This window comes from Centroberyx gerrardi, chromosome 6 (assembly GCF_048128805.1).
Source record: "Centroberyx gerrardi isolate f3 chromosome 6, fCenGer3.hap1.cur.20231027, whole genome shotgun sequence".
Taxonomy (NCBI): domain Eukaryota; kingdom Metazoa; phylum Chordata; class Actinopteri; order Beryciformes; family Berycidae; genus Centroberyx; species Centroberyx gerrardi.
In genome coordinates, this window is record NC_136002.1 from 20,609,075 (window position 1) to 20,622,327 (window position 13,253).

Consider the following 13,253-nt stretch of genomic DNA (forward strand, 5'->3'; position numbering starts at 1 on the left):
GATGTTTTTAATCTTACATTGGAATGACATCGACAGATATGTCCCACGCATAAGCCACCGGATAAGTTGCCTTTTAGTCCTCCAACTGAAAGATCACTGTGTTGGTGAATGGGAAGGCACTAGGCATGTTGCCAAGAGCATGGGACACTCACTCACACACACACACACACACACGCACACACACCACACACACAGAGCGCCCTGGTGGCTAAGGTCAGCGCTTTCTCAAGGCAAAATAAGGGAGTGTGGAAAGGCTTGGGAAACTGCAAAAGAATGTGCATTTCTGTGTACACTATTGAGCCGACCTGAAGACAATTACTCAGGGCACAGTTTAAATCCACAACAGGGGGGCCTTGTATGCACTGGGTAGTCGGTGGTACAAGTCTAAATTGAGCTTTTCAGGCTTAATTCACAAGTCACTCCGCTCTGCTCTCATAAATCCGGCCTCAGAGAGGAGAGGGTGGTCCTCATTGGCAAGTAATTACTCTGCAAACCTTTCTGAAGGGCCAAGACAGTCAGAGAAGGGTTTCTGTGAGGATACGCTGCCCAACACGGGCATTAACACGTTTTTAAACTGGTTGGAACAATTGTGCACAATGACAATTGGGGCACTGTACACATTTGTATTTATTACTCCCATCTGTAGAGGGAGTAATAAACTCCACATATCATTTATTGACAGCCATATAAAATCTATCCCACAACTAAGTCTGTATAAATCAAATGTTTGAGTGCCATCATAAGAGGTCAGTGTAAGCTGGACTGTAAATTAATTTAAGAATTTAAGTTATTCTGATGGTCTAAGGCAGTCAAATCAACATTTTAACATGAATAACCCCCAAAGCCAGAAACCATAGAAGTGAGACAATGAATAGGAGACTGATTTTGTCCGCCCATACAATGAGTATTTATCCCCAAATGAGCTCTACATTATAGCAGTGTTATCAGTTCTGAACCAATAAAAATGTCTCATGTCAATTCAGTCTCAGTGGAGCAGGTCCAGATTTGACATCTTGACATTCAAATTCAAGTTGTAGCTCTCTGGTGTCTGAATTGTTCTTGGAAAAGTGATCCGACAAGCATGTGAATTTATAGGAAAACAGAGAACAAGACAACAGTGTTATTCTGCTCTATTCTTACAGAAGCTACATATTTGGTGCTAAATAGAGGGCAATATTTGAGAGATTGAGTGAGATTTGAAGGAAAAAAAAAAATTCATAATAGTGAGGAAATATACCTTAACCACCCTGCCTTTCCCCCATTAGATCTGAGCCATTCAGCTTTAGCATAAAGAAGAGACAAGTGTAGGAAATATTACATACGGTTCACTCATAAATAAACCTAAAATGGCAAAGCACCATAGCTGCAGGTCAGCCAGTAGTAAGTGATGTAATCAAATTGAAATTTTGGAAATTAATCTCCCCAACTTGTTACATTGAGCAGAGCACAAAGGCCAAATAACAATGATGAAATGGTTTGTGCAGAAAAGGACCGTTTACCTCAAAGCAGAAATTGAATGAAAGTCTGATTAGGTTACTTTGCAAGCAATAGGTCAATAATGATTTATATGGAGGCTGATAATCCAAGTTCCTCCTCTGCAAAAAAAAAAGGTTCAGGACTGATGCAAAATGCCACTCTTTCAACTTTCACAAATAATTAAATTTCCCACAAATTATTAGTGTTTTACAAACATTCTAAATGGATAAATGAACATTTAGGACTTTACATTTTTTCTTCATAAGAATCCATGACTTCCTCACTGAGAAGAGGTACTGGATTAACAATTTACAGATAAAAGAAATCAGAAACCACCTGCAAGTATCAGCTTATGCAGGTTACTCTAGCACCACTTTACCATTTCAGGTGTTTTTAGTTATTTCCGAAGAGTAGTAGAGAGTAGTCTTTAAAGATAACTGCGCAGCCATCATTAATTATTTGACTTTTTTCAGCTCTTAGGCCACTAGCAAAATTTCATCACCAACCTATCCCCAAGAGTCATTAGAAACACCTTACAAATATGAAACCAGTTAGAGAGACACTTGCATCAGTAACACCGAGTTCACATTCACTACACCTTGACTTGGGGAATAGAGGAAAGCAGGTCCATAGCGCCATCTACTGGAGGCGAGTGCTCTCACTGTTATTATGGTTGAGCATACAGAGCTTGGTTGGGTTGAAAATATTAGAGTAGACAAGTAGAAATAGCCATTTTGTCTCAAGAATAAGTAGCCTTCAGCCAGCCACCCCAACACACCTGCTGCCCAACACACCCATGTAAAACAAGTAGAGGCAGAGCATTGTCACAAAAGCAAATTTTTAATAATAAAAACAACAAAAAAAGCTCCAGGTACAATGTCTGGTAAACCAGACTCTGGGTGCAATGCTTTATGACACACAGTTTAAAAAAAGAGGAAAGACGACACATCAAGTTGCTCGCTGGTCTGTGTATGAAGCCATAAAAAGTCAGGCAACTGCAACCTGTAATTCAGGTCAGAGAAATGCAGGATTTTTAACTTCTATATCCAATTCATGAAAATGTAATTTACCAGACCATTATACAACCACAAAGTCATCTACAGCTGTCAGAGTTCATAAGGAATTATCAACCCGAGCAACTTGATGCACAGACTGTATACTTACATGTAACGCTGGAGGTGAAGAGAATAGAGTGACAAATTTACTGCAGCCACGCTGCACTGCGCTGAATTGTCCATTTCTAAAAACATGAATCCGAGTTCGGGCCAATGCTCCACAGAAAAGAAGATCTGTGTGTGTGTGTGTTTGAGAGACAGACCACTGGTGCTGGACTTGCCTTGGGATGGGGGATGGGAGTGGGGTGGGGTGGGGTGGGGTTATTTCTTAGCAAAAGAGATTTTCATGGCGTTTGTCTGTGTGATCTTGAAGCCCTGCAGTGCCTCTCGGGCAGCGCCAGCCTGCACCTCATTATCGAACTCCACAAAGGCGATGTCGTGGCGACCAGGGACCAGACGCACCTCCTTGAACCCTGGGAACCTAGAAACAAAAACACAACAGTCAGGTTCAACATTCAACAAGTACAATGGTTCATCTGGAAAAAGGCAAAAACGTTCTTCGTCTTGCTAATGAGCTGGCTTCTGAAATATGCATCCTCAAATACATTAAACAAAGAGCGGATACTGACTGGTTGAAGAGCATAGACAGCATGAGTTCGTTCGTCTCCTCTGGCAGGTTGGTGAGGAAGAGGATGTGATTGGGAGGATTTTCTGCCACCTGGGAGGATAAAAGGCAGTCAGTAACAGCCAGTAAATGTCTGAATAGAATCACCAACACTAAGAAGCAAAATGACAACTTGATTTTTGTAGAAATTACACACACTGTCAGAAAGCTGGACACACTCTACCTGCTGTGGCATCTGTCCAGGCATCTGTCCGGGCATCATCTGGCCAGGAGGCATGGCACCAGGGGGCATCTGACCGGGTCCCATCCCAGGAGGAGGCATCATGCCTGGAGGGGGCATGTAGGGCGGCTGGCCTGGCATGGGCATCATGCGAGGAGCCTGGCTCATGGGAGGCATTCCCTAAAGAGTAACGTACAACAATGTTGTGTGAGCCGTTAGCCGCGATGATATCCTCCAAACAATTCTGCCACAAATATGAAATAACCATGGCAGGCATTTTCTGACTGTTGAGGTGATAAAATACAGAATCTCCACGTCAATCTCAGCAATTTTCTGAGAAAGAGTGGATCCATCTTTATCCAGTATAACCCACTGTAATCAAACCACACCCTCTTTATCCAGAGCCATCCATGCCCACTCTTCTTAGAAACTAGGTTCAGGCAAATGAACATTCTTATCGAGGATCACAATTGAATACTTGATAGACTGTGGATGATACTCATGAAATTCGATATTACTTAATTAATATATATATAGTCTAACTGTTACAACCAATTGATTTTCACCAAAACACCTATTGCCCCATATATTGGTAGTGCCTGTCAGAAGCATGGCGATAATTAGCCTAAAATGGGGGTTAATGTTTGGTAAAATATGACACAGTGTTGAGTGCTATTGACAATTTATCAGCCGGATAGTGCACATTGTTACACTACAGATTTTGGGAAAGCTTAATTTGCTGATCCATGTAAGAGTTCTTGGGAACTGGAACAACACCAATCCTGATACCACAGATCATCAGTGCACTTCTAGTATAACTTTATATTTTTCATTATCCGTACACCAGCACTGATACTAATTGGATGTCCACATACAGCGGACATCCAACTATTAAGCCTTGATGTACTTACAGGCATTGCTGCAGGCACCCCAGGGCCCATGGGTGCAGCAGCTCCCGGTACACCTTTCTTGGGTCCAGCTGCATCAGCCCCCTTGACCTTCCTCTTTTCCTTCTTACGGTCACGCTCCACAAAGGTCCCCTTCATTTTAGCTATGATGTCCGAGTCCTGCTTGGCATACTGGATACGCTGTAGGGAGAGATGAAGACAAAAAGTCAAGACCACGTGTGTTTGTATTCTCTTCATGCATCAAGTCAAGTCTCAAGCATTTAAAATTGTGACTGGAGTCCAACACCTTTGCCTTGCGATTATTGTGCAAGACTTATGTTACATTTTCAGTCCCCTCAATGATCTGGTATCCTACCAAATGATTAACCTACCATGGGTTTGTCATAGAAAGGGAATCCCTGCATTGATCTCAAAGCATTGGAGGCGCTGTTGACTTCTTTGAAGATAACAAAGGCCTGACCTCGCATCTTCACGTTTCGTGCCACCAAGATGTCCAAAATCTGTCCAAACTGGGAGAAGATGGCGTACAGCGACTTCTTCAACTCTGTAGACACAAGGATCACACGAACCATTAGTTTGCTTGGTGTGGGAAACATTTATTCAGCAGCCGGACACTGAACGTTAACAGTTGATACTGTACTGCACTTACCATCTTTCTTGATTTTCTCATTCAAGTTGTTGATGTAGATTGTGTGGTTGAGTCGTACATCCTGGGCGGCCATCTTCTGTTCTGTGGACAATAAATTAGCAGAGGAAAACACACTAATGAAAAATACTGCTTTTCCACCAGCTTGAGACGAACAATCGAAAACCCGGCAAACAGCTAGCTACATTAGCTAACAGCAGCCATCCAAACGTAGAGTTAGCGTTAGCTTAGCTTGGTCATATCTATCGTTTCCCCTCTGATTTCTACCATTGTGATCAACCACTTCTTAATGGGTTAGCTAAGTCTGCAAGTAGGGTGCAAAAAAGGATAATGATATCGAAAATATTACTTACTTTTCCGCTTTTTACGTGTCGCAAAAACACCTCGAGGTGATGAATGAAACCTCGAGCCTCACGACCGTGGACGTTGAAATCTCGCAGAGTCGCAGACTGTGATCTCGCGTAAAGAAAAGAGGCAGAAACTATTTCCGGTTCCCGTCCAGCATCGAGATTTCATTGGTCAGACTAAAAGCTGCCAAATATGGGTGACAGACATACCCGGTAATGTTGGCTAACTGCGCTTACTGTGCTAAGTGGGAGCCAGATATCATGGATATTACCTGTGAAAAGCTACCAGATAAACATTTCTGTGTAAATTAACTACAGTTAGAGATTTGAGCTTCTTGGTCCCAACATAGACTATGTAATAAGGTGAGTTACACACAAATTGCGCATAACACCAAGTACAATACTAAGATAAGTTACAGGTTTTTTTTGCCTGTCTCTGTAGTGGCAGAGAGAGAGGAGGGCTGGGTTGGTGGTGTATGATTCAATGTGTTATCGATTTAATGGAAATTGTCAATAAGTGCTGTTGTCCCCTTTGTAAATATGCAGTACACACAAATGCACATGTCACTTCTCTCAGTCAGAACCATTTTAATCCTTTCTTTACAGTATATGGTCAGAACCCCAAAAGAGATTGGAGAAAATGTCAATGGAGTGTCCCGTGTCACCTCCTCCTCCTCCTCCTCCACCTCCAGGAGCTCTGCCTCCTCCTGCTTCAGTATCCAGCAAGAAGAAGCTTTATCAGGCTATAGCTAGTGGCAGGAGTCCTGTTGAAGGAGACCACGCAGAGGCCCGCCTGCTGCTCCAGCAGAGGGACAGCAGGTGAGTAGATTCATTTCTAGTGGTCGAGCTCTATCTGCTGCACTTTTCCCAATACATGTGATTAGCATTGACCATGACCACTGAAAGTTATTTGCTTGTGAGGGAAAAGACTGCCATTGCTTGGACATACACTTAACAATTGTTTACTTACTGCACATGCATGGTAGACTGCAATGATTAGGTAACTGTAAAGCAAAACTATTAGCAGCTGTGCAAAATCTTCATGTAGAGCAGTGGCGTAATTGTGTCTAAAACATTGGGGGGGACCAACTGAAGATTGGGGGGTCTTTTAATTTTACTAATTTTAAATGCATTTCCTGCAATTCTACATACTTTGGCATCACTGTTGAGCTTTCTTGAATACAGTAAAAGAGAGACTAAATCACCTTCACCAATTTCTCTAATTTCTGTTGTTCGCCGCTTTCATCCCGGTGCAACTGGACCGGCTGGAGGCTTGGCGGCATGTTTATGCTTCAAGGCTGTTGGACAACATTTAGGCCTATATCACACACACACACACGTTGAAGAGCTCACACCTCTAAGAAGCACGTGCCTGAAGTGCACATACATTTTTACTTACTTTACATACATTTGTCTTGAAAAGTTTGACTGGCCGTGTGGTAAGGTATGAAGGTATGCTCCCCTGGGCGCTGGTAAAGCGGATGCTTGGACCACAGCAAGAGGCTCTCTTTGGGAACTTTTTACACGGTCCTCATTTCAGACCAGTAGCTGTTTCTGACCAGTTGGCTTTCTCTTTAGTTTTTTTCCCCCCCCCCAATTAATTTTGATAGTTTGGACCAGGTGGCGTGGCGGCTAGTGAACGTGGTTCGTTGAAGAGCTGGTGGTTGGTACCCAGAGGTGCTGTTCGTGTCCCGCTAAAGCCAACCTGCCAACCGCTCCAAAGGTGTGCTCTGGCGGTTAGTTGAAGAGCTGGTGGTTGGTACGAACAGACGCGGTTTGCCTCCCGCTGAAGCAAGCCTGCCAGCCAAACGGTGGCCTGGCGGTTGCGATTGAGGCGCAGTTTGCGTCCTGCTGAAGCCAACCTGCCAGCTGCTCCAAAGGTGCTGTCTGGCGGTTAGCGATGGCGGTTCGTTGAAGAGCTGGTGGTTGGTACGAAGAGACCCGGTTTGTTGAAGAGCTGGTGGTTGATACAAAAGACGCAAACCCATCACCCAGTCCAGAACTATCAAAATTAACTAGAAAAAAAAAAAAAAAAAACTTACACAAGAGACACCACCAATCTCGTTCTTCCCCTGCGACCTACCTGAAAAGTAGCTTCACCAGCTACTTTTCTTGAATTTCCCCAAGGGCATTAATGCCATCTTATCGGGTTGTAGGCCCTTGTCAAAGTCCACAGAGCTTTACCAGGGGCTCGAGGTGTCAGGATCAGTACCAGGACTCAAATGCAGACACGCAGACAGGGAATACAGTTCAAAACGTCTTTACTGAAGGAATAAGTAGGTACAGGGTTGTAGGCAGGCACAGGTCATACACACGTGGTCACAAGGCAACAGTACCAGTAGGAGCAGGCAATCAGGCAGTCCAAAGAACAGGCAGGGTCAGAACCAGCAGAGCGGTGTTGATTGGCCTGACGCTTGGTGCATGCAGAGGTGGCCAAAAGCGCCAAACATGCTCTCCTCCAGGTCTGGTGGCAGCAGCGGAAGAAGGCCTGAGCAGACGGGACCCCCACATCCTCCTCCTGAGCAGGGAACAAAGGTGATTGTTGGCCAAACAACATTCAAAAGGTGACGTTGAAGAGACGGGTAGGGAGTTGTGGGAGTATTCCACCCAGGGAAGCTGCTGGCTCCAGGAGGAAGGGTTGTGGGAGACTGGGCAGCGGAGGGCGATCTCCAGATCCTGGTTTGCTCGCTCAGTCTGGCCATTGGTCTGGGGATGAAAACCAGAGGAGAGACTGGCAGAGGCTCCGAGGAGCTTACAGGACGCCTTCCAAAAACAAGATGAGAACTGAGGCCCACGGTCAGACACAATATCCAAGGGAAGGCCGTGCAGTCTGAATACATGTTCAATGAGAAGTTGTGCAGTCTCCTTGGCAGAGGCAGGAAATGAGCAGCTTTAGAAAAACGGTCGACAATGGTGAGAATTACTGTGTTACCGTCAGAGGGTGGCAACCCGGTCACAAAGTCCACCGCAATGTGCGACCAGGGCCTCCGAGGGATGGGGAGTGGCTGGAGGAGACCCACAGGAGCCCGATTAGAGGGCTTATTTTGGGCACAGGTTGAGCAGGCTGCCACAAACTCCTTGGTGTCACTCCTCATGGTGGGCCACCAGAAGCGTTGAGCGATGAATGCCAGGGTGCGGCGCACACCGGGATGACAGGCAAGCCGAGAAGAGTGTCCCGACTGGAGAACCTGGGTACGGACAGAGTCAGGCACAAACAGCTGGGCCGTTACCTGGGTCTGGCTGCTGCTCTTGAGTGGAACGAACCCACTCTCTCAATTCCCCACTGGACAGCAGCGACGACACACTCAGCGGGCAGGATGGGTTCTGGAGAGGAAGGAGAGTCGGAGAGAGAGTGGAGGCGAGACAGAGCATCTGGTTTACCATTCTTGGAGCATTCTTGAAGTTAAACCGGCCAAAGAACAGAGCCCAGCGAGCCTGACGGCAGTTGAGACGCTTGGCCGTCTTAATGTACTCCAGGTTCTTGTGGTCGGTCCAGATAATAAACGGCTGCTCAGCACCCTCCAACCAGTGTCTCCACTCCTTCAGGGCTAGCCGAACTGCTAGGAGCTCCCGGTTGCCGATGTCACAGTTCCTCTCAGTGGGGTTGAGGCGGTGAGAGTAGAAGGCACAGGGATGGAGCTTATTGTCAGAGGGAGAGCGCTGGGACAGAATGGCGCCCACGTTCGAAGCATCGACCTCCACCACAAACTGTAGAGTGGGATCTGACAGGGTCAGGATAGAAGCAGAGGTGAAACAACATCTGAGGCTAGTGAAGGCAGTGTCAGCAGCAGGAGACCAATGGAACAGAGTCTTGGTGGAAGTAAGTGCTGTGAGGGGAGCAGCTACTTGACTATAGTTCCTGATGAAGCGGCGGCAGAAATTGGCGAACCCCAAAAAACTGCAGGCAAGCTAATTCGTTCAGACGTTTTGGGTTTTTTTGGTTCCACAAATCACTGCAGTGAGAAAAATCATCTATTATCTGTGATTATATTTGCACAGCATTTCGTTTTAACAAAGTTGCAAAGCTCATTAAATAATGATGATACTCCATGGATCGCTGTAGGCAGACAATATATACAGGCAGAGCAGAACAGGTAAGGCGGGAACGAACTAGGTAGCAGCTAGGACGATCTGGCAGCGACTGAAGGGAGAGTAGGTAATATATAGGGCAAGACTAATTGGCAGAGGAGCTGCAGCTGGTGCAGCCAGCAGCATGCAGGGCAGATGTAGACAGGAACTGGTGAGGTGAAAACCAGGACTGGAGCAGAGCTGGTCAGGATGATGAGCTGGCTAGAGTCGTGACACCAGCGAATGTGCTGGGTGCTGCCGCTGCTGCTCCTGCTCCCCCTGCTCTAGTAGTGGTAGTTCCAGTGGTTCTCATTACAGACATCTGAAATATCTTAAAGTAGCATTTTGGCTAGTCATAATGTAATGAGAGAAATTGAAAATTGGCATTTAAGATATCTCTCATTACATTATGACTAGTCAATGCTAATTTAAAATATCTTTTATTACATTATGACTAGTCAAAATGCTAATTTAAGATATCTCTAATTACATTATGACTAGTCAGAATACTAATTTTAAATATATTTTATTACATTGTGACTAGTCAAAATGCTAATTTAAGATATCTTTTTTTACATTATGACTAGTCAAAAGGTATCAAACACAAGGCAGACTCCAGTTTGGGATGAGGTTGGGATATGATTGGCATGCTGATTGATGACATGTGGTTTCGATACTCGATAGTGAATGTCCCATATCACAAACAAACTGAATGAATGATGAAAAATACGGAGAATATCACCGGTAGATCCTGGACTTTGGTTTGGATGGTGAGCGATTCAAGGCTTATTTCAGGCTTTCAGGCTATGTGACATGCGGTGCTCTTGCGGCCTTGCAAAAAGTTGAGATATTTTTATCGCAACGCGTGCGCACCGCGACCGCGCCGCTCTCGCGTTTCAGCGCGTCTGCAGCGCGCCCACAAATGGATTTGCGCGCGCAGCAAATACATAAAGTGCAGCAAAATAATGGTCACTGTTCAATGCCTATGATGTAGAGAATCGCTCCATGTTCATACAGTGTAACTTTACTCGTTCATACAGTGTAACTTACAGCTGTAGGCTAATAGATAAATGGATTCCACTTTGACAAACACTGGCATGGTTGTTCTCATAGCCTCACTGCATAGCTGTGTCATATATTATTTGTGTCCACTAAAGCTCTTTTTCCTCATAAATAAGCATTTGAGGCCCAAGGTAAGAAGGGGCCTACAGCAGATTTTCTAGTATGATGACTGATGTAGTCTGTTTTTTTTTCTGTGCTCCAGTTTTAGGAAGGATCTGCAGTGGATCTTGTTTAACAAATATGTGCCTTCCCTCATCCAAGATGGTCCACAGTAAGTCAGTGAACTTCGATGTCAGTCTAATAACATTATAATCAACATTTGACTGAGAAAGCATTGATGTGACATGAATAAAAGTTTTAAACTATTGTGTGTCCAGTGGAATCAGCATTGGATATTGTGGTGTTTGTTTGAACTAAGTGCTTTCAGTTTCAGTCGTTTAACATAATGTACTATGAGTCTGATATGTCTTTACCTGTAGGTGCGGTCTGGTGGCTTTGTGGATGGCTGCTCACCTACGACAGCCACAGCAGACTGTTGACATGGAGACTATTGTACAGACAGCTTTGGACAGAGGTTACACTGCACAGGGTGAAATGTTTTCAGGTAACATTGTCTTTACAGAGTGTGTAAATGCACAGTTTTCAGTCAGTCTGCGCCTAGTACACAATTTTGAAAGATGCAAAAAATTTGGGAGCAAGAGCAAATAGGGCAGAGTGTCTGTGATATCATCACCCATCTCCACTCGGGGGCAGTTACAATTTTCTGATCACAAAGCATTTGACACTGCCAAAGGCAAAGTAGTAAAGAATAGCGTACGTACCTGGAAATTCTGCCTTGAAACTGAACTGATTGAGGTGTGGCCAGAAATGCAACACGGCTGACAGTTTCATAGAGAGCAGTTCAACAACGATGTTCTGCCTCTAGAAGCGGATGCACGACTTAATTAAAAAAAATGTGGACATTAAGTGCAGGATTAATGCTATTCACTATATGGAAGGCATATGTTTACACTGTAAAAAACATAATTTAGTGCTGAGTCGCTCTTTAAACAAGCTGCTGTGAATGACAACTTAATGCAATTTTAATCTGTGTTCAGTTTATGGAGACCTTGTTTGTCTGTTTATGGAGAGTCTGTTTATAAGGAAAAATCGAACCTCGCCACAATTTCTGTGCAGCTGTGTGTTCCTTATGTATTCATTGAGATTTTTATTTTTCAGCCCACAACATGGCTCTGTTGGCAGAGGAGATGTGTGTCTGCAAGGCTGAACTCCTGACAGGGGGGATAAGTGGCAACAGTGCCACAACCATCATTGCACACATGTGTGACGGACAGCCTGTTCTCATCCCGTATCTTAGACACACAGAATGACCATGAGGGTCTTTCAGTGAGACATGAGTTTAATATGCATTTCATTTTCATTTCATTTCATTTTATTTATTTTTAAACAGGGACAGTGCACCTTAATTGACTCGAGGGTAAATGTGCCAGTGTTAGCCAACTGGCTAATTTTCAACTGTTGTCCCTGTGGCCCGATGTTATTGGCTAGAAACTGTAATTAAAAATACATATAAAAGCACAACATACAATCATCTGTACAGTACAGATAGACAGTCAGGAAAATATTCAGACAGATACTTAAAAAAAAAATGAGAAAAATAAGACAACAAATTAAGGGTTAGGATTCATGTTGACAAGCTTGCTTAGAAATGAGCCATTTTTTTAGACTTTGTTTAAATATGTTGTAGGTTTTACTCTCACTGAGAAAGCTGAAAGAGCGTGTTCTTTACTGCTATGTCAGTAGCACTGCTAAAAAACAGTATATAATTAGAGGGCAGAATTCCTTGACAGTATGTACAGATATGATGAGGACTTCAACCATGAGCCATGCCAGCGTAGTGGACACAGAGCACATTGGGCAGTCGCTTCAGGTAAGACGCACTCACTCACCCACTGTCTCAATCAGTCAATCAATCAATATGCCACACATTTACCATATCCATCCCTTCCAGGTGTTCTCCTAGGCCTCGACCAGGGGAGCGTGAGCAAAGAGCACACCCAGCCTGATCCCACTCTGCCCTGGCTCTTCCTGCCCAATGACACCAGTTGTCCCGTTCCCACCACGGGGGTCAGAGAGGTTTACATCCTGGCTAAACAGGGCAAGAGCCTCCGCTACCAGCTGTGGAGTTTAGACAGAGTAGCTCAGAGCAACGACCAGCTGATGATGATGGACCCCCAGAGGGCCAGCGACGGGACCCGGTACGTGGTTCCTCAGGGAGGGGTGGAAGCCGGACTAGCTGGCCAGGTGGTGTTGGTCCACACAAGGACAGAGGAGCAGCAGCGGTCAGTCTGACACTGCTGTGGGAGTAACAATGGACACAAAGTGCAGATGAGTCTCTAAGATGCAGGGACTGTTACATGGAGTTTTATCTGTTAAGACGCATCACAACGAATGCTTGTGGCATTATGTGATTAATATAAACCTATGCAAATCAGTGGCTAAAAGAGTTAAATATGATGTCCATGACAGCAAGATCGTCAGCTTAATTTGCTGAGTGAGAGCCTCACTTCGGATGCTGAATCAGTATGGATCCTGTTATCACTTTTATTTTAACTGAGAAGCTACTGTAAATTTTTGACTATTTTGCATGAGTAGCTTGAAATGTGATGAATTTTGAACATCACCTCTTAGACCTTTTGGTGCTAAATAAACCACATCAAATGAATGGAGCATATTTATATAATAAAATGATTCAAATTCCTGATTTCTTTTTCTGTGTCATTTATGATTCACTGCCTACCTGTAACTGTTTATCATAGCAGTTTTGGCTATTCAGCAAAAGAAAT

The 13,253-nt window shown here is 44.4% G+C and overlaps 2 protein-coding genes across 2 annotated transcripts; one reads left to right on the forward strand and one right to left on the reverse strand.

Annotated features, from left to right (window-relative positions):
* Positions 1 to 2,296: 2,296 nt before the first annotated feature.
* On the reverse strand, positions 2,297 to 5,419 carry snrpa (small nuclear ribonucleoprotein polypeptide A). The gene is made up of 7 exons (XM_071927933.2): positions 5,284 to 5,419; positions 4,934 to 5,014; positions 4,656 to 4,828; positions 4,288 to 4,464; positions 3,380 to 3,556; positions 3,161 to 3,249; positions 2,297 to 3,012 (listed from the first exon to the last, which is right to left on the reverse strand). Exons 2-7 carry the CDS (start codon positions 5,004 to 5,006, stop codon positions 2,853 to 2,855), a joined length of 849 nt encoding a protein of 282 aa, XP_071784034.1. The 5' UTR covers positions 5,007 to 5,014; positions 5,284 to 5,419; the 3' UTR covers positions 2,297 to 2,852.
* Positions 5,420 to 5,519: 100 nt separating this feature from the next.
* actmap (actin maturation protease) lies at positions 5,520 to 13,133 on the forward strand. The gene is made up of 7 exons (XM_071894206.2): positions 5,520 to 5,640; positions 5,884 to 6,096; positions 10,610 to 10,678; positions 10,887 to 11,011; positions 11,626 to 11,755; positions 12,267 to 12,337; positions 12,419 to 13,133. The coding sequence occupies exons 2-7, from the start codon at positions 5,918 to 5,920 to the stop codon at positions 12,757 to 12,759; spliced, it is 915 nt and encodes a 304-aa protein (XP_071750307.2). The 5' UTR covers positions 5,520 to 5,640; positions 5,884 to 5,917; the 3' UTR covers positions 12,760 to 13,133.
* Positions 13,134 to 13,253: the final 120 nt, after the last annotated feature.